Here is a 25374-nt window from a genome sequence, read left to right on the forward strand (position 1 = left end):
GGTAACTATGGCTTACAAAGGAAGTCTATCCAATATCATTTAGGTAGATTTTGTACTCTTGCCTCTCTACTTCCAAAGCTGTGTGTGATTGTTTTCTATAATATTTCCACACAGTATAACAGAAACACTCATTTTAGATATCACCAGGAGTGAGACGCTAATAGAATTCATTGTTCTTGTGTGATCTGGATCAGAGCATATTGGAAGCTGAGTTTATAGAGAACTATATTTCTCAGTAATTCTTGCTGTACAGCAGTGGTTCTCAACCTTTCTAATGTCGCGACCCTTTAATACAATTCCTCATGTTGTGGTGACCCCCAACCATAAAATTATTTTTGTTGCTACTTCATAACTGTAATTTTGCTACTGTTATGAATCGTAATATCTGTGTTTTCCGATGGTCTTAGGCGACCCTGCTAGCGGTTCAACCCTGTCGCGACCCACAGGTTGAGAACCGCTGCTGTAGAGCCTAAGACCATCGGAAAACACAGATATTTACATTACAATTCATAACAGTAGCAAAGTTACAGTTATGAAGTAGCAACGAAAATAATTTTATGGTTGGGTGTCACCACAACATGAGGAACTGTATTAAAGGGTCGTGGCATTAGAAAGGTTGAGAACCACTGCTGTACAGGGTTAGGGAAGGAGAAGAATAAAAATATTTCTCCTTCACCATGCTTTCCGCAAAGGAGGTTCTTACTGGTTTACCTATGAGTCCACCTTTGTGCCTATTACACACAGACTTATATTTTCTGAATAGAAAGTATTTATTGAATAGGTTTTTTGTTCAGCAGATATTTCACAGCAGCTTTTACATCCTTATTTCTCAAGCTATAGATAATAGGATTTAGCATGGGGGTCACTACCCCATAAAAGAGGGAAATAAACTTGTCTGCAGTTTGCAACTTGTCTTCCTTACGCCGTTCTTGAGACTTGGGTTTGGCATACATAAAGAAGATGGTCCCATAAAATATGATCACCACAGTCAGATGTGCTGAGCAGGTGGAAAAGGCTTTGTGCCTCCCTGTGGCTGAGTTCATTCTCAAGATGGTGTAGAGGATGAACATGTAGGAGAAAAAAATGACCAGCAGTGGAAGAACCAGGAACGTCATATTGGATATCACCATGGTGATAACATTGAGGGATATATCAGCACAAGCTAGCTTAAGGACAGCTAATATTTCACATGTGAAGTGATTGATAATATTATTCCCACAGAAAGGCAATTGCATGGCAAGAGATGTTTGCACCGTTGAGTTGATTCCGCCGGAGAGCCATGACACAGAAGCCATCAGAACATACATCACCTTGCTCATGATGATGGGGTATCTCAAAGGGTTACAGATGGCCACATAGCGGTCAAAGGCCATCATGCCGAGGAGCAAACACTCTGTTGACCCCATTGCAAACCCAAAGAACATCTGCACTGTGCATCCAGAGAACGAAATGTTCCTTTTCTTTGAGATTAAACTCACCAATGTTGAGGGAACAGAGGAGGATGTGTAGCAGATATCCAGGAAAGAGAGGTTGCCCAGAAAGAAGTACATGGGGGTGTGAAGACGGGAGTCAAAGATGCTCGCCATGATCAGAACACCATTGCCAATCAGAATCACTAGATACATAACCAGAATTAGAGCAAAGTAAATGATCTCAGTCTTTGGGTATCCAGAAAGACCAAGAAGTAGAAATTCTGACACAAATGTCTGGTTAATTTTATCCATGTCATCTGTTTTCAGAAGGAAGATGCAATATAAAATGCATTCACTGCCAAGAAACACTTGTAAAAATTACCTGAACAATTCATTTTTTAGAATGGATTACAAGGAGTGTTTGCTTGAAGCTCTAACATCTGGTTATCTTCAACAATGTATGTAACTAGAATACAATGAAATTGGGAAAGATGGTCGTTCCAGCACCCAATGCCAATATAGGAAGATCTACCTCTGATTAGACACAGAAGTAGTATTTCCTACTGTTGAGGACATGACCCTGGGTTGAGATTTCTAAACTCTTGACTAATTACTAATTATAAGCCTGACTTCTTAATCTGCCCCAGAAAGCAAGCAGTGGAAATGGCAAAACACTGAAAATTAGATTTGGAATTAATAATGATGGTCAAAATTTCAGAGCAACTTTGATTTTTTTGGTGCATATTTCTTTCTCAGCATGCATACCTTAGATTAGTCAATTTAATTATAGACAATTAATAATAACTTGAATGGCATTAACTGAAATTTAACATGTTTAAACATAGTTGATCTCATATTCCAGCCCCTCTGGGTATCTTCTGTGAGACCATTGCATATATCAGCTCCACATGAATGTTACAGATAATCTTCAGAGAACACTACACAGTCCCTTCACTTATTTTATTCTGTAGCTCCAGAGTATATCTTGATAATTTATTCATTTAGCTCAACCTAAAAAAATTAGGTTTAAATATCTTATGTAAATATATGTGTGTATATGCACCACTTTATGATTTACAAAATATAATCTTTTACATTATTTCCATTTTTTTCAAACATAAAAGATGGAACTTCTCCAAAATTAACAAGGTAGCAAATAAGTGGAGCTCGAAGCTCCTATCAAGTCTAGTTCACAGCTTCACTAACTTTCATTACATATGAACCATCTGGGTATCTTGAAAACTTTAGATTCTGCTTTAGTGTTCAGGGCAGCTCCTGAGATTCTGCATTTATCCTGAGTGCCCAGGTGATACTTATGCAACAGGTCTAAACACACAGGTAGCAAGGCTTTAGCCTACACTGAATTGGTAGATTATGTATATTTTTCTAATCCAAATAGATTTTTATTTGCTTTATGATGGATGGGCATGCCATCCTGAAAAATGACAAGGACATACTTTTTTTTGTTTTACAGAAAGCTCCATATTCACATCATGTTTGTAAATATCTTAAAGAGAAAATATTATTGAAAGACAAAGTTTTTTAAAGTAGGCTAAACTTTGCCAGACCTTTAACCCAGTCATATTGTAAGCACAAAAGAATAAATAAAAGAATAAAGTGCCTGCCATCAAAGCTGACAATTCAGTTGGATACAGGAAAAGTACATATAAAAAGACATTATAAGTATAATTACATTATATAACTGAAACCGTGGAAAGTGAGACCCTGGATAAGAAGGAACTACTGTCCTTATTGATTATATATATATATATATATATATATATATATATATATATATATATATATATGGCATGCATTTAACATACTGGAATAGTCTCTCAGGCTAAAGTGAAAGTCTATTTCACTTTAGCCTGAGAGACTATTGAAGTTCTGAGCTCCTAATTAGAGCTGCAGTCTTTTCATTTTAAAAATGGTGATAAAAATACCTGCTTTATTTTTCTTGCTGGGATATTATATGGAAATATAGAGATAGCACAGGAAAATTGCTTTAAGGATTAATGGACATTTTATAAATAATAATGAAATAATAAAATGATTCACATCTGTATTTTGCTGACAATGAATTGAATATTAAATAATAGCCTTACTGTAGATTGAAATAGTTTTATGATATTGAAGACTTACCTTTCTACTGATAAATTATTCCCACCTCCTAAAAGAACCAGTTACTTTCTTCTTAGTATTAATGTCAGCATTCTGAATTAAGGTCAGGTTCAACAAACAATGCCAGATTCCACAGATGTGAAAGAATAAATATTTGTAATATAACAGTTGCAATTGCTCCCCAATTCCCAAAGCAATTTAAAGTTGGAAGGATAGCTCTGTGGAATGAAAAAACTTTTGTGTGTGTTAGGGACAGTGTCCCACAGACACAATTAAGATTGTTATTGGGAATAAACTGTAGCTAAACTAAAGCACAAAAATGAAATGACATTCTCCTACCCATGTAACTTTGGAAACAGGGGAAAATGTTCACCAAATTAACTTTATAAAATGTGAGAGCATTTTAACTCAAATATGTTTACCAAAGTAAGGTGAATTCAAAGTAAGAAATTACACATTCAAATGATAATTACCAAAACAAAATGCTAGAATTTAAAATTATCTAGCTTGGCTGATGTGTCTCATCAACCCAGGAACCAAGAGGTCATGATTCCCAGTCAGGGCACATGCCAGGATTTTTGGCTTGATCCCCAGTGGTGGCGGGAGGATGCGGGGGGCGGGGGGGGGGGGGGTGCTGGAGGCAGCTGATCTCTGATGTTTCTCTCTCATCGATGTTTCTATCTCTCTATCCCTCTCCCTTCCTCTCTCTCTAAAAATCAATAAAAACATATTACAATGGTAAACAGATATTTGATGTGAATTAAAGGCACTGTCATTTAACAGTTGTCTATGAGTTATTATTATTTTTTGCTTAATCCCTTCACTTTTTCATCCAGCCCCACAACCCCCCTCCTCTCTGACAGCTATCAGTCAGTTCTCTATCTATGAGTCTGTTTTTATTTTGTTTGTTAATTTATTTTATTCATTAGATTCCACATGGAAGTAAAATCATATGGTACTTATCTTTCTGTGACTGGTTTATTTCACTTAGCCTAATACTCTACAGGTCCATCCATGCTGTCACAAAAGGTTAGATTTCTTTCTTTGTCACAGCTGAATAGTATTCCATTGTGTAAATGTATCACAGCTTTTTTATCTATTAATCTACTGCTGGACACTTGGGCTGATCCCAAATCTTGGCTATTGTAAATAATGCTGCAATGAATACAGGGGTGGCATATATTCTTCCTAATTAGTGTATTGAGTTTCTTGGGACATATTCCAAGAAGTGGAATTGCTGGGTCATAAGGCAGTTCATTTTTAATATTTTGAGGTAACTCCACACTGTTTTCCATAGTGGCTATACCAGTCTTCATTCCACCAACAATGGTAATTATGTAATGGTATTCATTTTGCAATATGTATTTATATCATATCAACACAAGGTTATATGTCAATAAAAATTCAGAACAACACATAAAACATAGATTCCAAGTTTTTCTGGGTTGAAGAACAGAGAAAGAGTTTAGGGAAAGAGGAATTGAGCTCTAACTCCTTTCAGAATTCTTTTTTTTCCCCCAGTGGTCCTTCAGTGAAAAGTACCACTGTAGGCAAAAACTATAGACATTAAAGCAACATATAATTTCATAGTATACAAAAATATAGAGCACATTTGAGAATCTAATGGATATGGTAAAATTGTCCATCTGCCTACAAGTATATATTCTGTGTGTCCACCATGCTCAAGGCACATCTTTTTTTAAAAAAATATTTTTAAAATTGATTCATAGAGAGGAATGGAGAGGAATAAAGAGATAGAAACATTGATGAGAAACATTATTGATTGGCTGCCTCCTGCACACCCCCGACAGGGGATGGAGCCCACAACCCATGCATGTGCCCTGATGAGGAATCAACCTGATGATCTCTTGGTGCATGGGTCAATGCTCAGTCATAAGCTACACTGGCCAGGGCTCAAGGCACATCTTGAGATGTTGCTGTGATAGAGAAAGTAAAGCAGAAAGTTGTCTGCCTTTAAGTAGTTTTCAGCCCCTGCAGGAAAACTTGTTGTATATACGTATTATAGGCAATGAACAATATCTTTTTGTTGCTCAGTTACTCATTCTTTAAAATAAAGATAATAATAGTATATATCTCATGAACTGTAATAAGGATTATATAAATCAATAGTATATATCTCATGTAAAGTGCATAAAATGCCCCCTTCTCCCACTCAGTTGGTATTGTCTATTATTAATTAGCATTAAATGACAGATACCTGAACAGAATAACTTGTAGCATTTAGAGTAAACTAAAGAAGAAATATGTAGGAGATTAGAGAGAAATTACTAATTTGAAAAAGTAGGCTTATCTGAAAAAGCTTTAAAAAAAATATTGAGAAAGGAGGATTCGTTTCTGGGACAAAAATTGAGTTTGAATGCAGACCCTTGTTATTAAAGATAAATTGTTTTTTATACAAATTTACATTCTGTTCCACATGCTTTAACTCTTACTTGGATCTAGAGGGAAAATAAAGTTTAGTTTTAACTTTTTACTGAAATTTCATTGTTAGTTTAAGTTAATAAAATCTTCTAACCTAACTTTTCCTGCACTCATCACAAAGTGGGGGATGCAATACTGGAAAAGCTCATTTCAGGTTCTCATTGTGAGCAAGGGGGCAGTCCTACACGTTGATTGCAGCAGCTGAGGTCATAAAAGCTGGATTTGAGATATTTTTTTACCCCTTCTTATAATGGCTGGACAACATTCAGCAAAATACTTCAACTTTCAGAGTCTCACGCTCTACATCTGTATAATAGTAACATTGTACTAATTGATGGTAATATTCTGAGAAAATTGCAAATATTTGAAAATTCTATGCCAACGAAGGCAATATATATGATTAATCATAGGACATTTTCAGATAATTTCAGGAAAGAAAAATCAATACTTATTAAAGAGTTTTTCTGTTTGAGTTTTTAAATCTTCAAATACTATGGTGATACAGACAATGATGTAAATGTCTTATTTAGGTTGCATTGCAACAAGGATATACCAATTATATGATATAATTGGATCTAACTGCATTCTCCCTAGAGTTTTGGAAAGTTTTTAATTTTCCATGTTTACAGTCCTAACTTTAGTTTGCTGCAAATATTGGACCACTCCCTGGCTCACCCAAAAAAGAATATAAAATGTCCTGCTGTAATAATGGCTGGTCTTTTGGAGGATGTTTCTGGAGCTCAAAATCTAGAGAAACACTTAGATCACCACAAAGTCCTCAAGAATCTACGGGTTATCATCCTCACCACCCCCCCGCCACCCTGCCCCCCGAAACTGAACTAGAAACTCTGGGCCTGAGAGTCAGAACATTTTAAATAAACTCATCTATCCATTTACCTGAGGAATAAACTGGTAAGTACAAACGGGAAGAAAATAATGACAGCATCTGGCTTACTGTATAAATTTCACTAATATCTCCTCACTTTGTCCTGCAGATTATTGCAAAAATAGAATTTCTTAAAGTTGTAAAGTGAGGCAGCCATTAAGAAAGAAAACTAGTCTCAAATCAAGGAAAGGAAACCATTCCTTAGGCTCAGAGGTATATAAATGACATAATATTCCATCTTCTTTTCTTGTAAATATTGGTGTTTTTTTTAATTATGGGTAAGATATCAATCTGTAAGTATGTCTTTGATTTGTTCCTAAGAAATGTGTGTTCCCCTGTAAAATATTCACTTTAAATTTATATATAAATTTTATTGTGCTATAAATCACAATATTGATTCCTTTTTTAAATGCTTTTCCAGGGATCTATTTATGTTGCTACATAAACATCTGGTTCATTTTGCTTCTCACTCTGTAAACTGTGCATAATGCATGCTCACACGTAGTAGAAGCATTCCTCTGATGATGGACATCCAGATCACCTCCAACCACTTTTTGCCACAAACAATGCAATGATGAATATCCTTATGCTATTTCCCTTATAGTCCTGGGCAAGAACTTATTTAGGACATATTCTCATGACTGGAATCACTGGGACCTACTGAACTTTAATACAGCCAGAGAGTTTTCCAGCATACCAGTGTACATTCCCACCAGATTCTACCTCCCCACATGCTTGCCAACATTTGGTATCATCTACTACTTTTTCTAGTAAAAATGAATGATATCTCATGAACATTTAATGAGCATTTTTCAGATTTTCTAAGTGTGAGAATCTCTCCATATACTTGTCAGCCACCTAGAAAAACTCTTCTGTGAATCACTGATTTCTATCTTTTGACTAACTTTCTACTGGCTGACAGTAGAAAAACTTTCTAAGTTTTTTTTCTCCACTATAAGTTCATGTAAGATTTTCTAGTCTTTTATTAATTTTAGACTTTTTTTCTTTACATGTAAATTGTTAATCCATCTGGTTTCCACCTTTATGTATGGTAATCTAAGAATCTAATTTTATCTTTTTTCAAATAAGAGCATTTTCCTAACATGTTCTACTAAGCTGTTACTTCCCCATTGCTTTGGGGAGAGTTTTATGACATGTTATCCCCATACAAGCATGTCTCTGTATCCGAGATCTCTTTTCTTTTCCACCAGACTATTTAAATGTCCCTGAACCATTATCATAATATTTGTATTACTGTGGCTCACAGTGTGTTTCAAATATGGATGGTCCCCTTATTTTTCTTTTATAAATTTAATTGTTCAAGTTGTGTACTTTTATTCTTCCATATAAATTTCAGAATGAGTACTCATATTCCTCAAAACAAAACTAACTAAAATTTTGAATGTATTTAATTGAATATATAGATTAATTTTTTTTTGGGGGGGGGAAATGGCAGCCTTATATTTTTATACCATTTATTAACATGTTTACCCTTTCAATTACTCAGTCTATTAGGCTATTTGTTATAATTTTTAAATGACTTCTGTAAATATTTTGTGCATGCTTTAAGATAAAACACAGGTGCTTCATATTTTTATTTTTATTATGTTAATTTCCATTGTGTTTGCTAATCATTTACTGATAATATAAAGAGAACTATTGATTTTTCCATTGATCTTACATCCAGACTCTTACTAATTTTTTCTCATTAGGTTTTATAAATTTTTCAGTTTCCTTTTATTGCTACTTCTGCCATTTTTTATCTTGTGATTTTAAACAGGATTACCAACTCTATGTTAAATAGTAGCTGTAAGAATGGGCATCCTTATTATAGATCTTAATTAAAATGTATAAAATGTCTTAATCATTACTAAACTAGGGCCCAGTGCATAAAATTCGTGCATGGCAGGGGTGGGGGAGGGTCCCTCATCCCAGCCTGCACCCTCTCCAATCAAGGACCCCTGCCGGCCTGATCCCCCTAACTGCTCTCCCCTGCTGGCCTGATCTCCCCTAACCACCTCTGCCTCAGCCCCCACCACCGTGGCTTTGTTCGGAAGGACGTCCGGAAGGATGTCCAGTCTAATTAGCATATTACCCTTTTATTAGTATAGATAGTAATTTGCTACTGGTTTTTGGTTTCCTTTTAAGATTAGGAAGTTAACTTCTGTTTCTTAACTTCAAATAGTTTATATGAAAATTATGAATTAACCTTCACCAAATTTATTTCTTACATCTCATAAAATAATTTTTTTTTATTTTCTTCAGTCTATTCATGATATGATTTACTGGTGATGTTTAGCAAATATTTAAGAAAGGCTAATAAGAAAAATCCATATGCATACAATAATAGTTCTTACTTCCTTGGATTGTTATGCATAAAATCACTTAGAAATATATATGGCATAGACTAATCAATACATATATTGCTATTTTATTTTATAATAAAATTATTAAAATGTAGATTATCAATATTACTCCATACTTAATGCATTGGTGTTCAAACTATGCCCCTTGGGAACCAAACTGAGGGAGGAAGAGTGAATAAGGTACTAAAAGACCGTGCTTTTTCCTTCCCTGCAAAGCAATGTAATTTGATCAGAAAAATTCTCCTTTTAGTTTGTTTCCTATATTATGCTTCCATATAAATTTTATTTGCTAAAAAACAATGGTTCATGTCACTGACTTAATTAAATGTATACATTTTTAATAAAAGTACTGTTATTACAGTTGATCCCTAAGTTATAGTTCTTACATAAAGTGAAAATAAACAAGCTAGGTGTAGCCTACAATACACAACATTACATCATTCTATTCATTATTAAATTGACTTTGTAAATACTTTCAACTCATTTCTATTAAAAAAACATTTATTTATATATGTATGTATGTATGTATTTGAACACAAAATTCCTCATCAAATTGAAGTAGATATTAGAGTAATATAATTATACTAGAGGCCTGGTGCAAGAAATTAGTGCACTGGGGGAGGTTGTCCCACAGCCCAGCCTGCACCCTCTCCAATCTGGGACCCCTCAAGGGATGTCCGACTGCTGGCTCCCAATCGCTTGCCTGCCTGCCTGCCTGATTGCCCCTAACCACTTCTGCCTGCCAGCCTGATCACCTCCTAACCACTCCCCTGCCAGCCTGATCAATGCCTAACTGCTTCCCTGCCAGCCCGATTGTCCCTAACTGCCCTTCTCTGCTGGCCTGGTCACCCCCAACTGCCCTCCCCTGCAGGCCTGGGTCCTCCCCAACTGTCCTCCCCTGCAGGCCTGGTCTCCCCCAACTGCCCTCCCCTGCAGACCTGGTCCCTCCCAACTGCCCTCCCCTGCTGGCCATCTTGTGGTGGCCATCTTTGACCACATGGGGACAGCCATCTTGTATGTTGGAGTGAGGGTCAATTTGCATATAACCTCTTTATTATATAGGACTAGAGGCCCAGTGCATGAAATTCATGCACGTGGGGGAGGGAGGAGTCCCTCAGCCCAGCCTGCACCCTCTCACAAACCAGGACCGCTGGCTCCTAACTGCTCACCTGCCTGCCTGATCTCCCCTAACCACTCTGCCTGCCTGCCTGATTGCCTCTAAATACTCCTTGAGCGGCAGGGCCAGCCTGGGCAAGGGGCCATGGTGTTCTGCACTTTCCAACCAGGAATGTTTTAATAGGCAGTCTTCTAAAACTTGAACTGGAAAACCTAAAAGTTAGAGTGCTCAGATTTCAGGCATCAGGTGCTATTAGCAGGATTTCTATGCCAATTAAACTCTAATTCTGAGCTCTCAACAGTCTGGACAAACTGCCCTTCACTATCTCCAAAGTTTCTTATTCGTCACTATCCCATTTTCCTCTGCTTCAAACGAAACCTTTAATTCTGATCTTCCTCACTGCAAGGGAACAGCAAACCTCAGTCAAAATAATTTCCCGCTAGAAGTCACGTCCAAATACTGCGAGACTGAGGACTATAGGGCTTACTATGTACATGTGCAATAACAGGTTCATGTTCTAGTGGTAGGTGCCCAGGCATCCTCCACAATCCCACAATCCTCTGGTTGCATACTTCAGGTTTTTCTAGCTCCTCCATAAGTAGTGTTTCCTTCAATCGTGTTGCAACTTCCAGGGCCTCTAGTTGGAGAGGATATTTCTGTTCTTTGACATTGATAGCTGTTTACTATTTGGAATCAGTGACGTTTTGGGAGTACTGCCGCTGCCATGAACATGTCGGACCCAGGCACACTCATGAAACAACCGCCCATTCAGTCCACAGCTGGCGCCATCCCGGTTCGCAATGAGAAAAGTACTGTGCTGGGCCATTTTCCAATCGGATCTTCCTCTTCCTTCCCCAGCACACTCCAAACCTACTCCAGGCTGACCACCCCAACCATACAAACCCTTAAGACCTTCCCCCCTATTTCTTTGACTTCCTCCCATCAAAATCATACCCTATCATGTTGCCTAGGAGAGCCCCTAACCGCTTCCTGGGTGGTGGGGTCAGCCTGGGCGAGGGGCCGTGGTGTTCTGTTCTCTGGTCGTTCTGGTCATTCCACTGTTTTGGTCGCTGGGCTTTTATTAGATAGGATGTCCTTTCAATAAGGCAACTGCCCTCAATGAGGCTGTATGTATATATGTAATGACTGCTTATACCACCAGCACAAACATACTGAGCTCTAGGAAGAGACTTAACCACACAGCACTGCATTATGATTTTGATGGGCCCATGACACTTTGCCTTTATGGGCCCTTTCTTCCATGCAATAATATTACACTTTATATTTGCATTGGCACGAAGACAAATATACTAATACTGTGTATTAAAACTTAAAAATTCATTGCTTTATTCAGATTTTAAAAGAAATAAAAATATTTTCATATTCTCCTAACAGTATGGTAGGTCTACTATGCCTGGCAGATAAATCAGCCTTGTAGCCTTGGGTCAAGCATTCAAATACATACAGGATTCTGTCAGATAATATCAATTATTGAAGTCAACTGAGAATAACACGTTAATTGGCAACTAATATTCATCTCCAGTGACAAACGTAAGAGAGAAAGGAGAGTGTTCTTGTAGAATGGGGAACATGCTTCAAATCCAATGCATCAGCTATAACTGAGCGTGATGATGAAAATGGGTTCAATGTTCTCAGTATTATAATTTTATGAAGAGCTAAAGGACAGATTTTTACTCCATATCCCCTGCTTTTACAATGCTGACCTCTAATTTAAATTTAAAGCATAGTGTGGGAATCCCGTTCAAACAAGGCACATCTGTCTGCTGCAAAACTATGGGCCGCTGATTTGCAGTCAATGTATTAAGAGGCAGAGCCAGTGGAATCAACAAGAAACTGGTTTGGAACCCAAACTTCCCATAATCAAATGTGTTCTCTCTTAACCCTGAGAAAATCAGATTAGGATTCCTACTCTAGTGGTGTGGGTTTGCAGTAAGAAATTTGTCCCGGGGTTATACTGTTGCATCTGAATATAGAACTACACACAGTAACAGAATATGTTTCTTAAAGGAGGAACTCTTACCTACACTGTTTTAACAAATTTCTGTTCTATCATCCAGAGTCTGTTGGAGAAATGGTATATGTGATATGGAAAGGACCAATGACTCCATATTGACAGAATTTGTCCTGGTTGGACTTTCTGCCCACCCAAAGCTCCAGACAGTTTTCTTTGTACTAGTTTTGTGGATGTACCTGATGATCCTGCTGGGAAATGGAGTTCTCATCTCAGTAATCATCTATGATTCTCACTTGCACACCCCCATGTATTTCTTCCTCTGTAATCTTTCCTTTCTGGACATTTGCTACACAAGCTCCTCTGTCCCACTAATTCTTGACAGCTTTCTGACAGTAAGGAAACGTGTCTCCTTCTCTGGGTGCATGGTGCAAATGTTTCTCTCCTTTGCCATGGGGGCCACGGAGTGTGTGCTTCTTGGCATGATGGCACTTGACCGCTATGTGGCCATCTGCTACCCACTGAGATACCCTGTCATCATGAGCAAAGGTGCCTACATGCTCATGGCAGCTGGGTCCTGGGTCTCTGGGCTCGTGGATTCAGTGGTGCAGACATCTCTCGCCATGCAATTACCATTCTGTGCTAACAATGTCATTAACCATTTTGTCTGTGAAATTCTGGCTGTCCTGAAACTGGCCTGTGCTGATATTTCAATCAATGTGATCAGCATGGCAGGGTCAAATGTGATTGTTCTGGTTATTCCATTGCTAGTAATTTCCTTTTCTTACATTTTTATTGTTGCTGCTATTCTGAGGATCCCTTCCACTGAAGGAAAACGTAAGACCTTCTCCACCTGTTCAGCCCACCTGACAGTAGTGATTATATTCTATGGAACCATTTTCTTCATGTATTCAAAGCCCAAGTCTAAAAAGTCTGTTGGTACAGATAATCAAGACATCACTGAGGCCCTCATCTCCCTCTTCTATGGAGTGATGACTCCCATGCTCAATCCTCTCATCTACAGTCTTCGGAACAAAGATGTAAAGGCTGCTGTGAAGAACATGCTGGGAAGGAAAAACGTCTCTGATGGACTATAAGTGAAGACTGATTTACACTATGTGACTCGCCATTCAAAGCTGTGACAGACACAAAATGCAAATGGATAAAATTACCATGTGAAAACAAATTTACTATCTCATTCAAAACCATACTATGAAAATATTTGGGGCCCTGACTGGGTAGCTAAGTTGGTTAGAGCATTGTCCAAATACACCAAGATTGTGGGTTTGATCTTCGGTCCAGGCACACACAAGAATCAATGAATGCACAAATTAAGTAAAACAACAAAGTTTCTCTCTCTCTCTCTCTCTCTCTCTCTCTCTCTCTCTCTCTCTCTCATAAAATGTTTAAAAAGCAGATTAAAAAATAATAAAATATTTTGATTTGGTTGCTGTGGTTACTATCAGTTTTTGTTCTAACTGCAGAAATAAAACATACTTGTGGTTATAAAAATACTATTATGGACAGACTGTAAACTGCTTGTGATTATGGATGCCTTTGTTTTTTGCTTGTGTTTTTCAGTTTCCTATACACTGAGTGGCCAGATTATTATGATCTCTGAACGCATAATAATCTGGCCACTCACTGTATATCCTATAGAATAAAAGGCTAATATGCAAATTGTCCCCTCGACCAGGAGTTCGGCCAGCAGGCAAGCTGGCCAACCACCCATGTCCCCTCCTCCTGGCCAGGCTGGCCGGACCCCACCCATGCATGAATTCATGCAATGGGCCTCTAAAATACACACACACACACACACACACACACACACACACACACACACTAAGTGGCCAGATTATTATGCATTCAGAGATCATAATAATCTGGCCACTCAGTGTATATGCACATGCTAACTTAAAAAAAAATAAATGTTACTTAAAAAATACTATTATGGGAATGCAAAACGTTGAAAATCTCTTAGGAAGCCCCAGCAAACATAATTATTCTTAAACCTTCAGAAAACAGTAAAGGCAAAAAGTGTTCTAAAAAGGAATTTATAACCTAAAGTAAGTACATTATTAGTTAATTTTTCAAGTGATTATTAATCAGCACATGATATATATTCATTTTTATATATATATTCATTTTTAATTTGTTCATTTATTTACTATTTCTGACTACCACACATATAAGCTTTCTCACAGTAGGAACTTGTCTGTTTATTACCCTATAACAGTGGTCAGCAAACTCATTAGTCAACAGAGCCAAATATCAACAGTACAACGATTGAAATTTCTTTTGAGAGTCAAATTTTTTAAACTTAAACTTCTTCTAACGCCACTTCTTCAAAATAGATTCGCCCAGGCCATGGTATTTTGTGGAAGAGCCACACTCAAGGGGCCAAAGAGCTGCATGTGGCTCGCGAGCCGCAGTTTGCCGACCACTGCTCTATAACATTGCAAAGGCCTAGAATAGAACATGACATATAATAGATGCTCAATAAATATTTTTCAATAACTAAATGAATCACATCATCTATAAAACTAGAGATGTATTTATGTCATATCTGAGGTAACAATAGTTATTCAAAAAGAAATCTGATCAACTAGGTTGTAATGAAGACTTCTTTCCCACTCTGCATTGAATCACACGGCTCCTACGCAGAAGGAGAACTAGACAGAACTGATAACTGACAGAAGCTGCAATAAGAGGATTAGAAGTCGCTAAACAGAGTCAAGTCGTTCAGTGAACTGAGGAGCTGCAGGATTTTGGGGGGATAAGACAAAGATAACTTAAAATTGAGATGATCGTTATTGCTGAGGAGTGCAGCCCTGGGTGGGGGGGCGGGCATTGCTATTGGAGGAACTGAGTCAGATCTCGTCCTTTGAGGAATCTATGGGAGTTTACGTTTAGAACACAAATCTGAAGCAAAAGTCTTTAACTACTTCAAAATTGTAAAAGTCCATAATTATCCTCCTTTCTTGTTAGAAGGTAATTATTGTTTCTTCATAAGATTAAATAAGTTCGTTCATGCATAGCACTAAAAAGTGCCTGAAACATACTAAATTCCAATAAACATTGACTGTTTTATTATTATTAGTGGTGGATGTACTTTAATGGGTCATAAAGCTTTGAGTATGCACAAGATTTTCATCCTTACTTTTTATGGAGTAATTTTGATGCTATTAAACTATTGTCTCTGAGCTTCAAATCCATTTTTCTATTATCCACTTTGAGTTGGGATTGGCACAGTGAAAACCACATTTCTCCCTCATTAGCTAGCTTCTGTTAAATTCTTCCAAAAGAGTTGCTAGAGAGAGAATGGAAGGTAAGTTGGATAAAGATAAGGGACCTCCCTATGTGTTTCTTGTTCCTGTCAGCATCTGGCCAGCTGTGGTTTTTCACCATGACGATGGCAACTCCTGAGCTGCTTCCAACAGTGGTTTCAGTTTTCATTTTTTCTTTTCTATAACCCAGAAGCTACCAGTGCCACCTCCTCAGAGGTTTGAATATGTTTCTCAGCTTTTACTTCTGATTAATAAATAGCCTGTCAAGTCTTTAGCCTTGAAGATCTTTAAAGAAATAAAACACACAATTCTCTGCTTGAAAAAATTAATGAATGAGATAATAGTGTAAGCAATAGATTTGGTTGGGTTATCATTTTCAGGCACAACTAAAAAACAGAAGTTAGTGGGCAAGATATTTGTATTTCTTTTGCAGTTCCTTGTGTCTAAAATGTAGATTATGAAAGCCTCATTAGTATACTCTAAAATCCTATCTAATAAAAGAGTAATATGCAAATTAACCATCACTCCGCTACACCACAAGCCACGCCCACAAGCCAATCAGGAGCAAATATGCAAATAAACCCAACCAAATTGGCTACGGCCACAGAGAGCATGAGGGAGGCTTGGGTTTCCCTGGCAATGGAGGAAGCCAAGCATTCCACCTGCCCTTGCTGGCCTAGGCCTCCACTCAAGGCTACAAAGTTTCAATGATAGAAGATACATAAATCCAAACAGAAATGGCGGCAGCCGTGGAGCTGGAAAGAGCAGGAGGCTAGGGTTGCCCCCGGTGATGGAGGAAGCCAAGCTTTCCACACACCCTGGCTAACCCAGGCCTCTGCTTAAAGCTACAAAGTTTCAATTATAGAAGATACATAAATCCCAAAAATATGGCTGCCACCACGGAGCAAGCAGAAGGCTTGGCTCCGTTCCAGGCTACAAAGTTTCAATTGTAGAAGATAAACCCCAGATACCAGGGCCTCCACTTGGGTCGCCAGGGGGCATGGCCTGCCTGCAAACCACCATAGGCCCCTCGCCCAGGCCACCCCACACCCCAAGGGAACCCCCACCCTGATCCGGGATACCCTTCAGGGCAAACCAGCTGGCCCCCACCTGTGCACCAGGCCTCTATCCTATCTAATAAAAGAGTAATATGCAGATTGACCATCACTCCAACACACAAGATGGCTGCCCCCATGTGGTCAAAGATCCTGCCCCCATGTGGACACAAGATGGCCACCACAAGATGGCCAGCAAGGGAGGGCAGTTGGGAGGGACCAGGCCTGCAAGGGAGGGCAGTTGTGGGTGATCAGGCCAGCAGGGGAGGGCAGTTGGGAGGGACCAGGCCTGCAGGGGAGGGCAGTTGGGGGCAATCAAGCCTGCAGGAGAGGGCAGTTAGGGGTGACCAAGCTGGCAGAGGAGGGAAGTTGGGGGCGACCAGGCCTATAGGGAATGGCAGTTGGGAGGGACCCAGGCCTGCAGGGGAGAGCAGTTGGGGGGACCCAGGCCTGCAGGGAGGGCAGTTGGGGGGGGACCCAGGCCTGCAGGGGAGGGCAGTTAGGGGAAAACAGGCTGGCAGGGGAGCAGTTAGGCATCAATCAGGCTGGCAGGGGATTGGTTAGGGGGTGATCAGGCTGGCAAGCAGAAATGGTTAGGGGCAATCAGGAAGGCAGGCAGGCAAGCGGTTGGGAGCCAGCAGTCCTGGATTGTGAGAGGGATGTCCGACTGCCCGGTGGGATTGGGCTTAAACGGGCAGTCGGACATCCCTCGAGGGGTCCCAGATTGGAGAGAGTGCAGGCTGGGCTGAGGGACAACCCCCCCGCCCCGTGCACATATTTCGTGCACCGGGCCTCTAGTAACATAATAATAATCACCATATGAAAAAAAAATACTGATTAGTTATAGGAGACTCTGAAGTACGTGTGAGAAGGAACAAACTTAGGACCTTGAGGAAAATGTCTTTTCTTTCCTAATGCATACCTAGCACCTACCTAAGTTCCATTCCTAGCATGTAGTATGTTATTTCTATAAATATGTTAAATTGATGTGTAAGTAAATAAGTGGATTAAAAACTTCAGAAGGGTATATATAGTTTTCAAAATAGTTTATCAAGATCATATTATTAGATCCTCATGATAACTGTTTAAGTAGCTAATATTTCCCCAACATTAGATACAAGAAAACCTAGTTCCAAAAATATTGAAATATCTGAAGTCACAAACAGGATTTAAGAAGTCTTTGATTTGAACAAAACAACTGACAACTTTAATAACCCAACTAATATGAAATATAAATTCTTCTAAAGCACATATAAAATATGCACCAAAACTGGTATTTTGCTAGGCAGAAAGCAAGAATAACAAATTTTAGAGAGGGAGATAGAAACATCTACCAGTTGCCTCCCACACGCTCCCCAACCGGGGTATCAAATCTACCACTCTTGGTGTACTGGACAATGCTCCAACCAACTGAGCCACACAGGACAGGGCAAGAATCAGCAAATTTCAAATAAATAATATTAAATATTCTATATTCTTCCAATTAAATTGAAAGTTTTTAATTTAAAAAAACTCCATAACCTGAGATAACACTTATAAGTGACTAATGAGTAGCCATGATATTCAAAAATATTTAACAACTTCTATGGCAAGTACTCCATTAAGTCAGAACAAATGCCTGCCATAGTAATGTACACCAGCTTGATTTCAGCTTTGCTTTATAGATCAGAGAAAAAAATTACAAGGAAAAATATTAAAATCTCATGCAACCAGACCTGAGCTTGTACACAGCCTTGGGCAAACTACGGCCCGCGGGACTAGTACCACAATACTGGTTGTTTACAGGTAGTGGTCATGCTGATTGATAGATAGCTGTGACACAGTCTTTGTAAAAGGTATTTCCAAATATCAACCCTGCTAGGAAATGAAAGATAATTGTATATGGTATATTAAAATTTAATAGATATTAAAAAATCAGTTTTTAGGGAAATTTTCATTTTTAGTTTTTTATAGGAAACAGCTTCTTAATGAAGAGAGAATGAAGGAAACAAAAGGAAAATGAAGAGAAAGGTAAGAAACTATAAAATTTGAATGCAAAGCCAATACATAAGGCATTGTTGCTGTATATTTATACCTTATTTTTATTAAATCGTCACAAAAATATTGAAAAGTAGATCTCCTTGCTCTTAATATATAGGTGAAGAGACTAAGGCTCATAGAAGATCATGCAGGTTCTAAGTGGTAAAGCTAGTTTTCAAAGCATGGTCTTAACTATGAAGACATTATTTCCTCTATTGCCTCCTAGTAAGAAGGAAAATACCTGAAGTCCAGCTACACCTGAATCAGGAAAATTTAAGATATTAGAAGGCAAGAAAGTTAATATAGCCTAACTGAATTTAACCTCAGAATTTCTCCAAAGCTGTTAACTGGATATATAGGTGAATTCAGGAGATTATGACTGAAATCTCACCACCACATATACCTTACTAATCTAAAGTCAATGCAAGTAATTTAACTTCTCTGAGCCTCAGATTTCTTGTTTATAGTGAGGATTAAATCTGCCAGCTCAGTCATCTACTCGTGACAGCACTTTTCTCACTCTAAAGAAAGGGTCTTAGTTTGAAGAACCAAAGAGCCAGGGGAATAGGGAGAGTTCAACTACAACCACGGTTGCTCTGGTGATAGTGCAACTCCACCTACCAGGCAGATGTAGTCTAGCCATCACATGAAATGAAAATTTAAACACTAATGATGGAAATTTAATTTGATGCCACAGATGGTGTGATTTTTTATGCAAATGTTATAGGTAATACCTTTTCAGGATATGAGAAAATTAGAGCAAGTTTTACTAACTGTACTCTATGTTTTTTACAGAGAGGAAGGGAGAGGAATAGAGAGTTAGAAACATCGATGAGAGAGAAACATCGATCAGCTGCCTCCTGCACACCCCCTACTAGGGATGTGCCCACACAAGGTACATGCCCTTGACTGGAATCAAACTTGGGACCCTTCAGTCCGCAGGCCGATGCTCTATCCACTGAGCCAAACCGGTTTAAGGAAGAAAGAAGGAGGACCACTAAAAGAAGAAGCAAGTTGCAAGAGATAGAAAGAGAGGTATGGAATGTAGAGTCACCAAGATCACAAAAGGGAGAGCCTCAAGAAGCCTAGAAGGGAATATCCTAACTCAAAGAAAGGAAATTGGAGATATGACCACTGGCGATACCAGAGATGTTCAAGTAAAGAAGAGGGACCATGACCCAGTTGGCTCAGGAATGGCTCCTGGAGGGCAGGCTGGAGAGTTATCAGTGGTAAGGCCAAAGCTGTCAGAGGATCAATAAAACTAAACAAAAATAAAAGAACAATGATTTTACTGAGCCCAGATAGAAAATTCTCATGACTATGTCTGGACAACACCCATGCGTTTTCAGAGAAATGGGAAAAGAAAGGAAGGGCCCTCTTCCCTGTTGCAGATCAATTAAAATGAAGCGAACACATCAGTGAGTAATGTTTTATGTAGCTTCATGGAAGGGAATACATTCAACATCACTTAAGTTGCAGATACATTTAATTCTCATAAAACCTGAAGATATATGTGATTTTCTACAGTAAGGAATGTGGAGTCCAAAAAAAGTTACACAAATTGCCCTGGGTCACACAGCAAGAAGTGGCACAATTAAACAGACTCCAGAATTCATACATTTCCCATCACCATAATATATATTACTGCTAAAAGATCTTCCTATTCATCTCTTTAGCAAATAGAGAATAATTTTCACTTCTATATGACCTCTGATGCTGTAAAACACAATGATTCCAAGGAGGCCAGTCAGCCTAGGAAGACATCATTTCTTTTCTACTTGTTACCTCATAACCTGGTAATCTCCTCCCATAGGAATATAAAACACAGTCAGATATTTACATCTAAGCAGGGAACTACATCTCAGAGGGCTTCATTAAAAGTTGACTGGCCTACTTCTCTCTGATATCAAGACACAAATAGGTTACATAGGGATGGGATCCCATGTGCTTGCAACTAGAGTCAAGCTTGTTAAAGTAAACTTGTAACTTTTTAACAACATTCCCCTCAACATGTTTTCTGGAGGGAATCTGGGTATGTTCCTAAGAGAGTCAATTCTCCTCCTTAGTCACAACTTCTATGAAAGAAAAGAATTCATGAGATCATCACAAGGAAATTCTAAAAGTGGAATCATTTTATTCTGTGAAGAGAAAGTTGTCCTCTATGCACTTGCCATCACCATGTCATTCATAAAATGTAATTAGATAGAGTAAAGAAGCCATATCCTAATGAAAACATTGCATAGAGAGGGTGATAAGCTGGTGGGAAAAGGAATAATATATAGCACATACATTTTATTTAGTCAAATAGAATTTAAAAGAGTAGCCACAGTCCTCCCCCCTCCATATTGCTTTAGACTCAACTTGTTTTACTCAACTTGTTTTTCTCAAGTGCATAGCAGTGAAGATATTTGAGTTTGTGACTCCTAGAAGACATAAAGTCATGCAGATGGGTCATTTTTGTTCTGGGAAATAAATTGAGGGCCCATATAATTAATGTTGTGATTTTTAAAAAATCATTACAGTTGTTTGGAAATAGAATGATCTAACTTTTAAAGTACAAAGTTATTTTTTTCTCCAATATCCATGGGTAAGGACACCATAAAGGAGAACCCTGAGTAGGATTCCTCCTACCTGTAGTAAAGTTCAATAAGTATTAAGGTGTTTTTCTAACTCTGGATTTAAATAATCTATAATAAAATTTAAATATGGTACAAGTCAAGTACTTGGGTCAGGGCCATTAAGATGATAAATGGCAACTAAACGAAAATGGTAACAAATAATCATATTAATCAGCACACGTTTGAAATGCACTGGTCATCATATCCATTCAGAATCACTGTGAGATAATTAAGACCCTCAAAGAGCAACCTGTTCTATCCAGGTTCTTTTGGAGAACAACGAATAAACTGTTTGCTCATCTGCATCTAGATATGTGAACATTTATTACAGAAATTTTAATATACAGATGCCCAAGGTTTCTAACAGTAGCTATATGATATCTATGAGATGGTTCAGTGAGAATATATCTGTACTGATTATAATACAAATGTGAGTAAGGGCACTAGGGCTGACCAAACCCCCTTATCTTTTTTGTTGGAGATTTCTTATGATTGCTCAAATTTGCAATGCAATTTTAGATGACTCAAATTTGAAATATGTCTCAAATAAATATGTCATTTTTAACAAATGTATCTATCTGTCCCTTTGGCATCTGGTAGCATTGGACACAGACATATGTGGTGAGAAGGGAATCAGCCCATACTTACCTGTCAGGGCCTGTGTTCCTGTGTTCCTGTTGTACCTGGTTCTTCACCCACCCCCAAGCCACACAGAGTTCCAGGAATATAGAATGAGCTACCTCAGCCCTGGCTACAATCAAACACCCAAAGATGAGCATGGGAATGACAGCCCAATATTTTAAAGTATGAGCTCTGCTTCTTCCAAATATTTTCTACTTTGTTTTATAGGAACCTGTGAAACATATGAAAGTCAGAATGCAGCATTTTCTCTCATCTTCAGAAAAAAGTTACTGTCCAGAAGGAAGTCCTTATAAGATAGCAAGTGGTGGTCATTGCCCAGTTTACTATAAATGTGAAACTGTGCCCTAACAAGAGATGATATTCAAAAGAATAAACAAGTAGGGCATGGGCAACAACAAATCGTAACAGAAGCGCAGCTGGAATGACATGTGAGGCTGCCAGCAGAGGGTGGTGGTTTGATCGGTATCACAGTTTAGGATGATCCATCCTGCTGCTGTCTGAAGACTAGACTGAAGGAAGGCAAGAGTGAAAGCTGAGCGGCCAACAGGAAGGCGTTACTGAAAGGCCACGTTAAGCAGGAGCTCACGACTTGTTGGAGCTGTACATTACTCAACTTTGTCTCCCACAGCTTTTTGGTCTGCCATTGTGCCTGCTGAGTTAAACTGACTTGAATACATTTATCAGGAAAAATGAGCCTCCTCTAATGTAGATGGAATTATCTTAAATGACTTACTAAGGCTTTGTGTAATCAAATTCAGTAAGTTATATAATTTTGTCTCATACAAGCAATCAGTATTTTCCCCAACTCATTAAGGAATAGATTATATTCTTTGGTCGCAGTGGTTCATTTTGATATTCTTTCTATTGATTTTTATAGCTTCATATTGGAACACAATTACACCTATTTTATTTACCAAAACCAACTAAAAGTGATTCTTTATAGTATCAACAGTAGGCAAATTGTTCTCAAACTCACTGATTTGTAATTAAATATAATAATGTTAGCCAGCTTTTATGGAGGGCCTATTAAATACCAAGAACCATGGTAAGTATTCTTTACCAAGTAACAACCTTGTCAGCAAGCTGTAAATACTTTAAAAGCTGTCACAAGAAAGGAATATTTTTTCTTGTTTGAAAGGGAAAGATGAGTTGCATATAGAGTTTTATATATAAAGAACGTTCTAACAATGACAATTGTGCCCAAATAAGCTGTGTGGCCTCCCTGGGTTTGGGGAGAGAAATAAGATGAATGTCAACCATAGTTAGATGTTTTCTGTCATCTAATAAGGGTTATAACTAGATTAATTTAAAGATGATTTCCAGCTCTAAGATGCAATAATTTAGAATTTGACTATTTTACTGGCCCAATTGTATGTGTATGCATTTAATTATCTTTATCTCCACTCCCATAAGGATGAAATTTTAAAAAATCAAGTCATAAAAGAAAAGTTCATTCATATATTTTTAAAATATTTTTATTGATTTCAGAGAGGAAGGGAGAGGGAGAGATAGAAGCATCAATGATGAGAGAGAATCATTGATCGGCTGCCTCCCGCATGCCCCGCACTGGGGGTGGAGCCAGCAACCTGGGCATGTGCCCTAACTGGGAATCGAACCTGGGACCCTTCAGTCTGCAGGCCGATGCTCTATCCACTGAGCCAAACCATCCAGGGCAATATTTTTATGGATCATATGAAAATTAAAATAACATGTCAAAAATAAGGAGGAAATCCACAAGTTGGAAAAGTATTTGCAAAAAAAATTGGAGCCCAGCCAGTGTGGTTCAATGGTTGAGTGTCCACCTATGAGGTCACAGTTCCATTCCTGGTCAAGGCACATGCCTGGGTTGCAGACTTGATCCCCAGTGTGGGGCATGCAGGAGGCAGCTGATCAATAATTCTCTCTCATTACTGATGTTTCTATTTCTCTCTCCCTCTCCCTTCCTCTCTGAAATCAATAAAAAAAAATTTATAACAAATTGGAGAGAAAAGTGTTAATCTATGAAGAGCTTAAGCAAATTAAAAGGAAAACTATCAAACTACCAAGAGATAGTTAAGGATGTGGATAGACAACAAAAGAGAAAAAATAAGTAACAAATAAACATGGACTGCCCTGGCTGGTTTGGTTCAGCGGATAGAACATCAGCCTGCAGACTGAAGGGCCCTGGGTTTGATTCTGATCAAGGGCACATGCCCAGTAGGGGGCATGCAGGAAGCAGCCAATGATTCTCTCTCATCATTGATGTTTCTCTCTCTCTCTCTCCCTCTCCCTTCCTCTCTAAAATCAATAAAAATTAAAATTAAAAAATAAATAAAAGAAAAAGCCCTAGCTGGTTTGGCTCAGTGCATAGAGCGTTGGCCTATGAACTGAAGGGTCCCAGGTTCAATTCTGGTCAAGGGCACATGAATTTATAGAAACAGAGAGCAGATTGGTGGTTTCCAGGATTTGGGGTTGGGGGGAGAGGGATGAGTGATGGTGGTCAGATGGTACAAACTTCTAGTTATAAGATTAATAAGGTCTGGAGACCTAATGTACAGCATGGTGACTATAGTTAAAAATATGTATTGCATACTAGAAAGTTGCTATGAGAACATCTATTTCATACCTTTAAAAAAACTTTTTTAAGTTGCTATGAGAGTAGATTTTAAATGCTCTCACACCAAAAAGGCAACTATGTTGAGAGGATGCATATGTTAACTAACCTTACTGGTATTGTGGTAATCACTTTGCAGTATGTACATTCATCAAATCATAACATTGTACACCTTAAACTTATAAAATGTAAATTATTTCTCAGTAAAGCTGGGGGTGGCAAAATCTTGGGGAAGATTAACTTTTCTGAGAACTTTTGTACATATTCTGATCTAGACCCAACTTATTTTGAAGCCACAAATACAGAGACATAGTCAATGAATACTCCAAGAAATGTAGGGAAGTTATATAAATTTCCAATCACTGGGTTGTGCACCTAAAACTACTGTACCTCAACTCTAATTGAAAAATTTTTAAAAATATTATTTAAAAAAAAGATTATCTTTACGTCAAAATAATTGGGTCTTTGGAATGTGCAGAAGTAGAGACTTTATCTCTAGGGAGCCTAAGTTTCTGACTCAACCTTAGGGACTGAAGAACTTTGTAAAAATAAGTGCTAGACTGACTTCCAAAAGAAGCTGAGTCTCTCTTGAGTAAGTATCAACTTCAGGGCAAATCATGTAAAACTAGAGTTGCATCATTGACCTTTATTTTTAATATGTCTTATTTCCTTGACACCCTCTTCAGAAGATTCAAGTTTGCCTAACTATGGCTAATCTTTTCCGTGTGTGTGTGTGTGTGTGTGTGTGTGTGTGTGTGTGTGTGTGTGTTTAGGAAGGAGGAGCAACCTTCTTTAAAATTGAGAATTTTCTGGTCTCATCTAAAAAATGCAAATGAAATTC

The 25374-nt window shown here is 38.3% G+C and overlaps 2 protein-coding genes across 2 annotated transcripts in view; one reads left to right on the plus strand and one right to left on the minus strand.

Moving 5' to 3' along the window:
- Positions 1 to 770: 770 nt before the first annotated feature.
- The window catches only part of LOC308248355 (uncharacterized protein), a gene marked incomplete at both ends in the record, with an annotated part of 37084 nt that continues 12480 nt past the window's right edge, over positions 771 to 25374 (minus strand). The window contains 1 exon segment of the mRNA XM_080668317.1: positions 771 to 1767. Within this exon segment, the coding sequence (XP_080524443.1) occupies positions 771 to 1767 (997 nt within the window).
- On the plus strand, positions 12454 to 13416 carry LOC308248019 (olfactory receptor 13C8; the record flags this gene model as incomplete). The annotated part of the gene is made up of 1 exon (XM_080667934.1): positions 12454 to 13416. The coding sequence occupies one exon, from the start codon at positions 12454 to 12456 to the stop codon at positions 13414 to 13416; it is 963 nt and encodes a 320-aa protein (XP_080524060.1).

Source organism: Plecotus auritus (genome assembly GCF_963455305.1).
Source record: "Plecotus auritus genome assembly, chromosome: 5".
NCBI lineage: Eukaryota > Metazoa > Chordata > Mammalia > Chiroptera > Vespertilionidae > Plecotus > Plecotus auritus.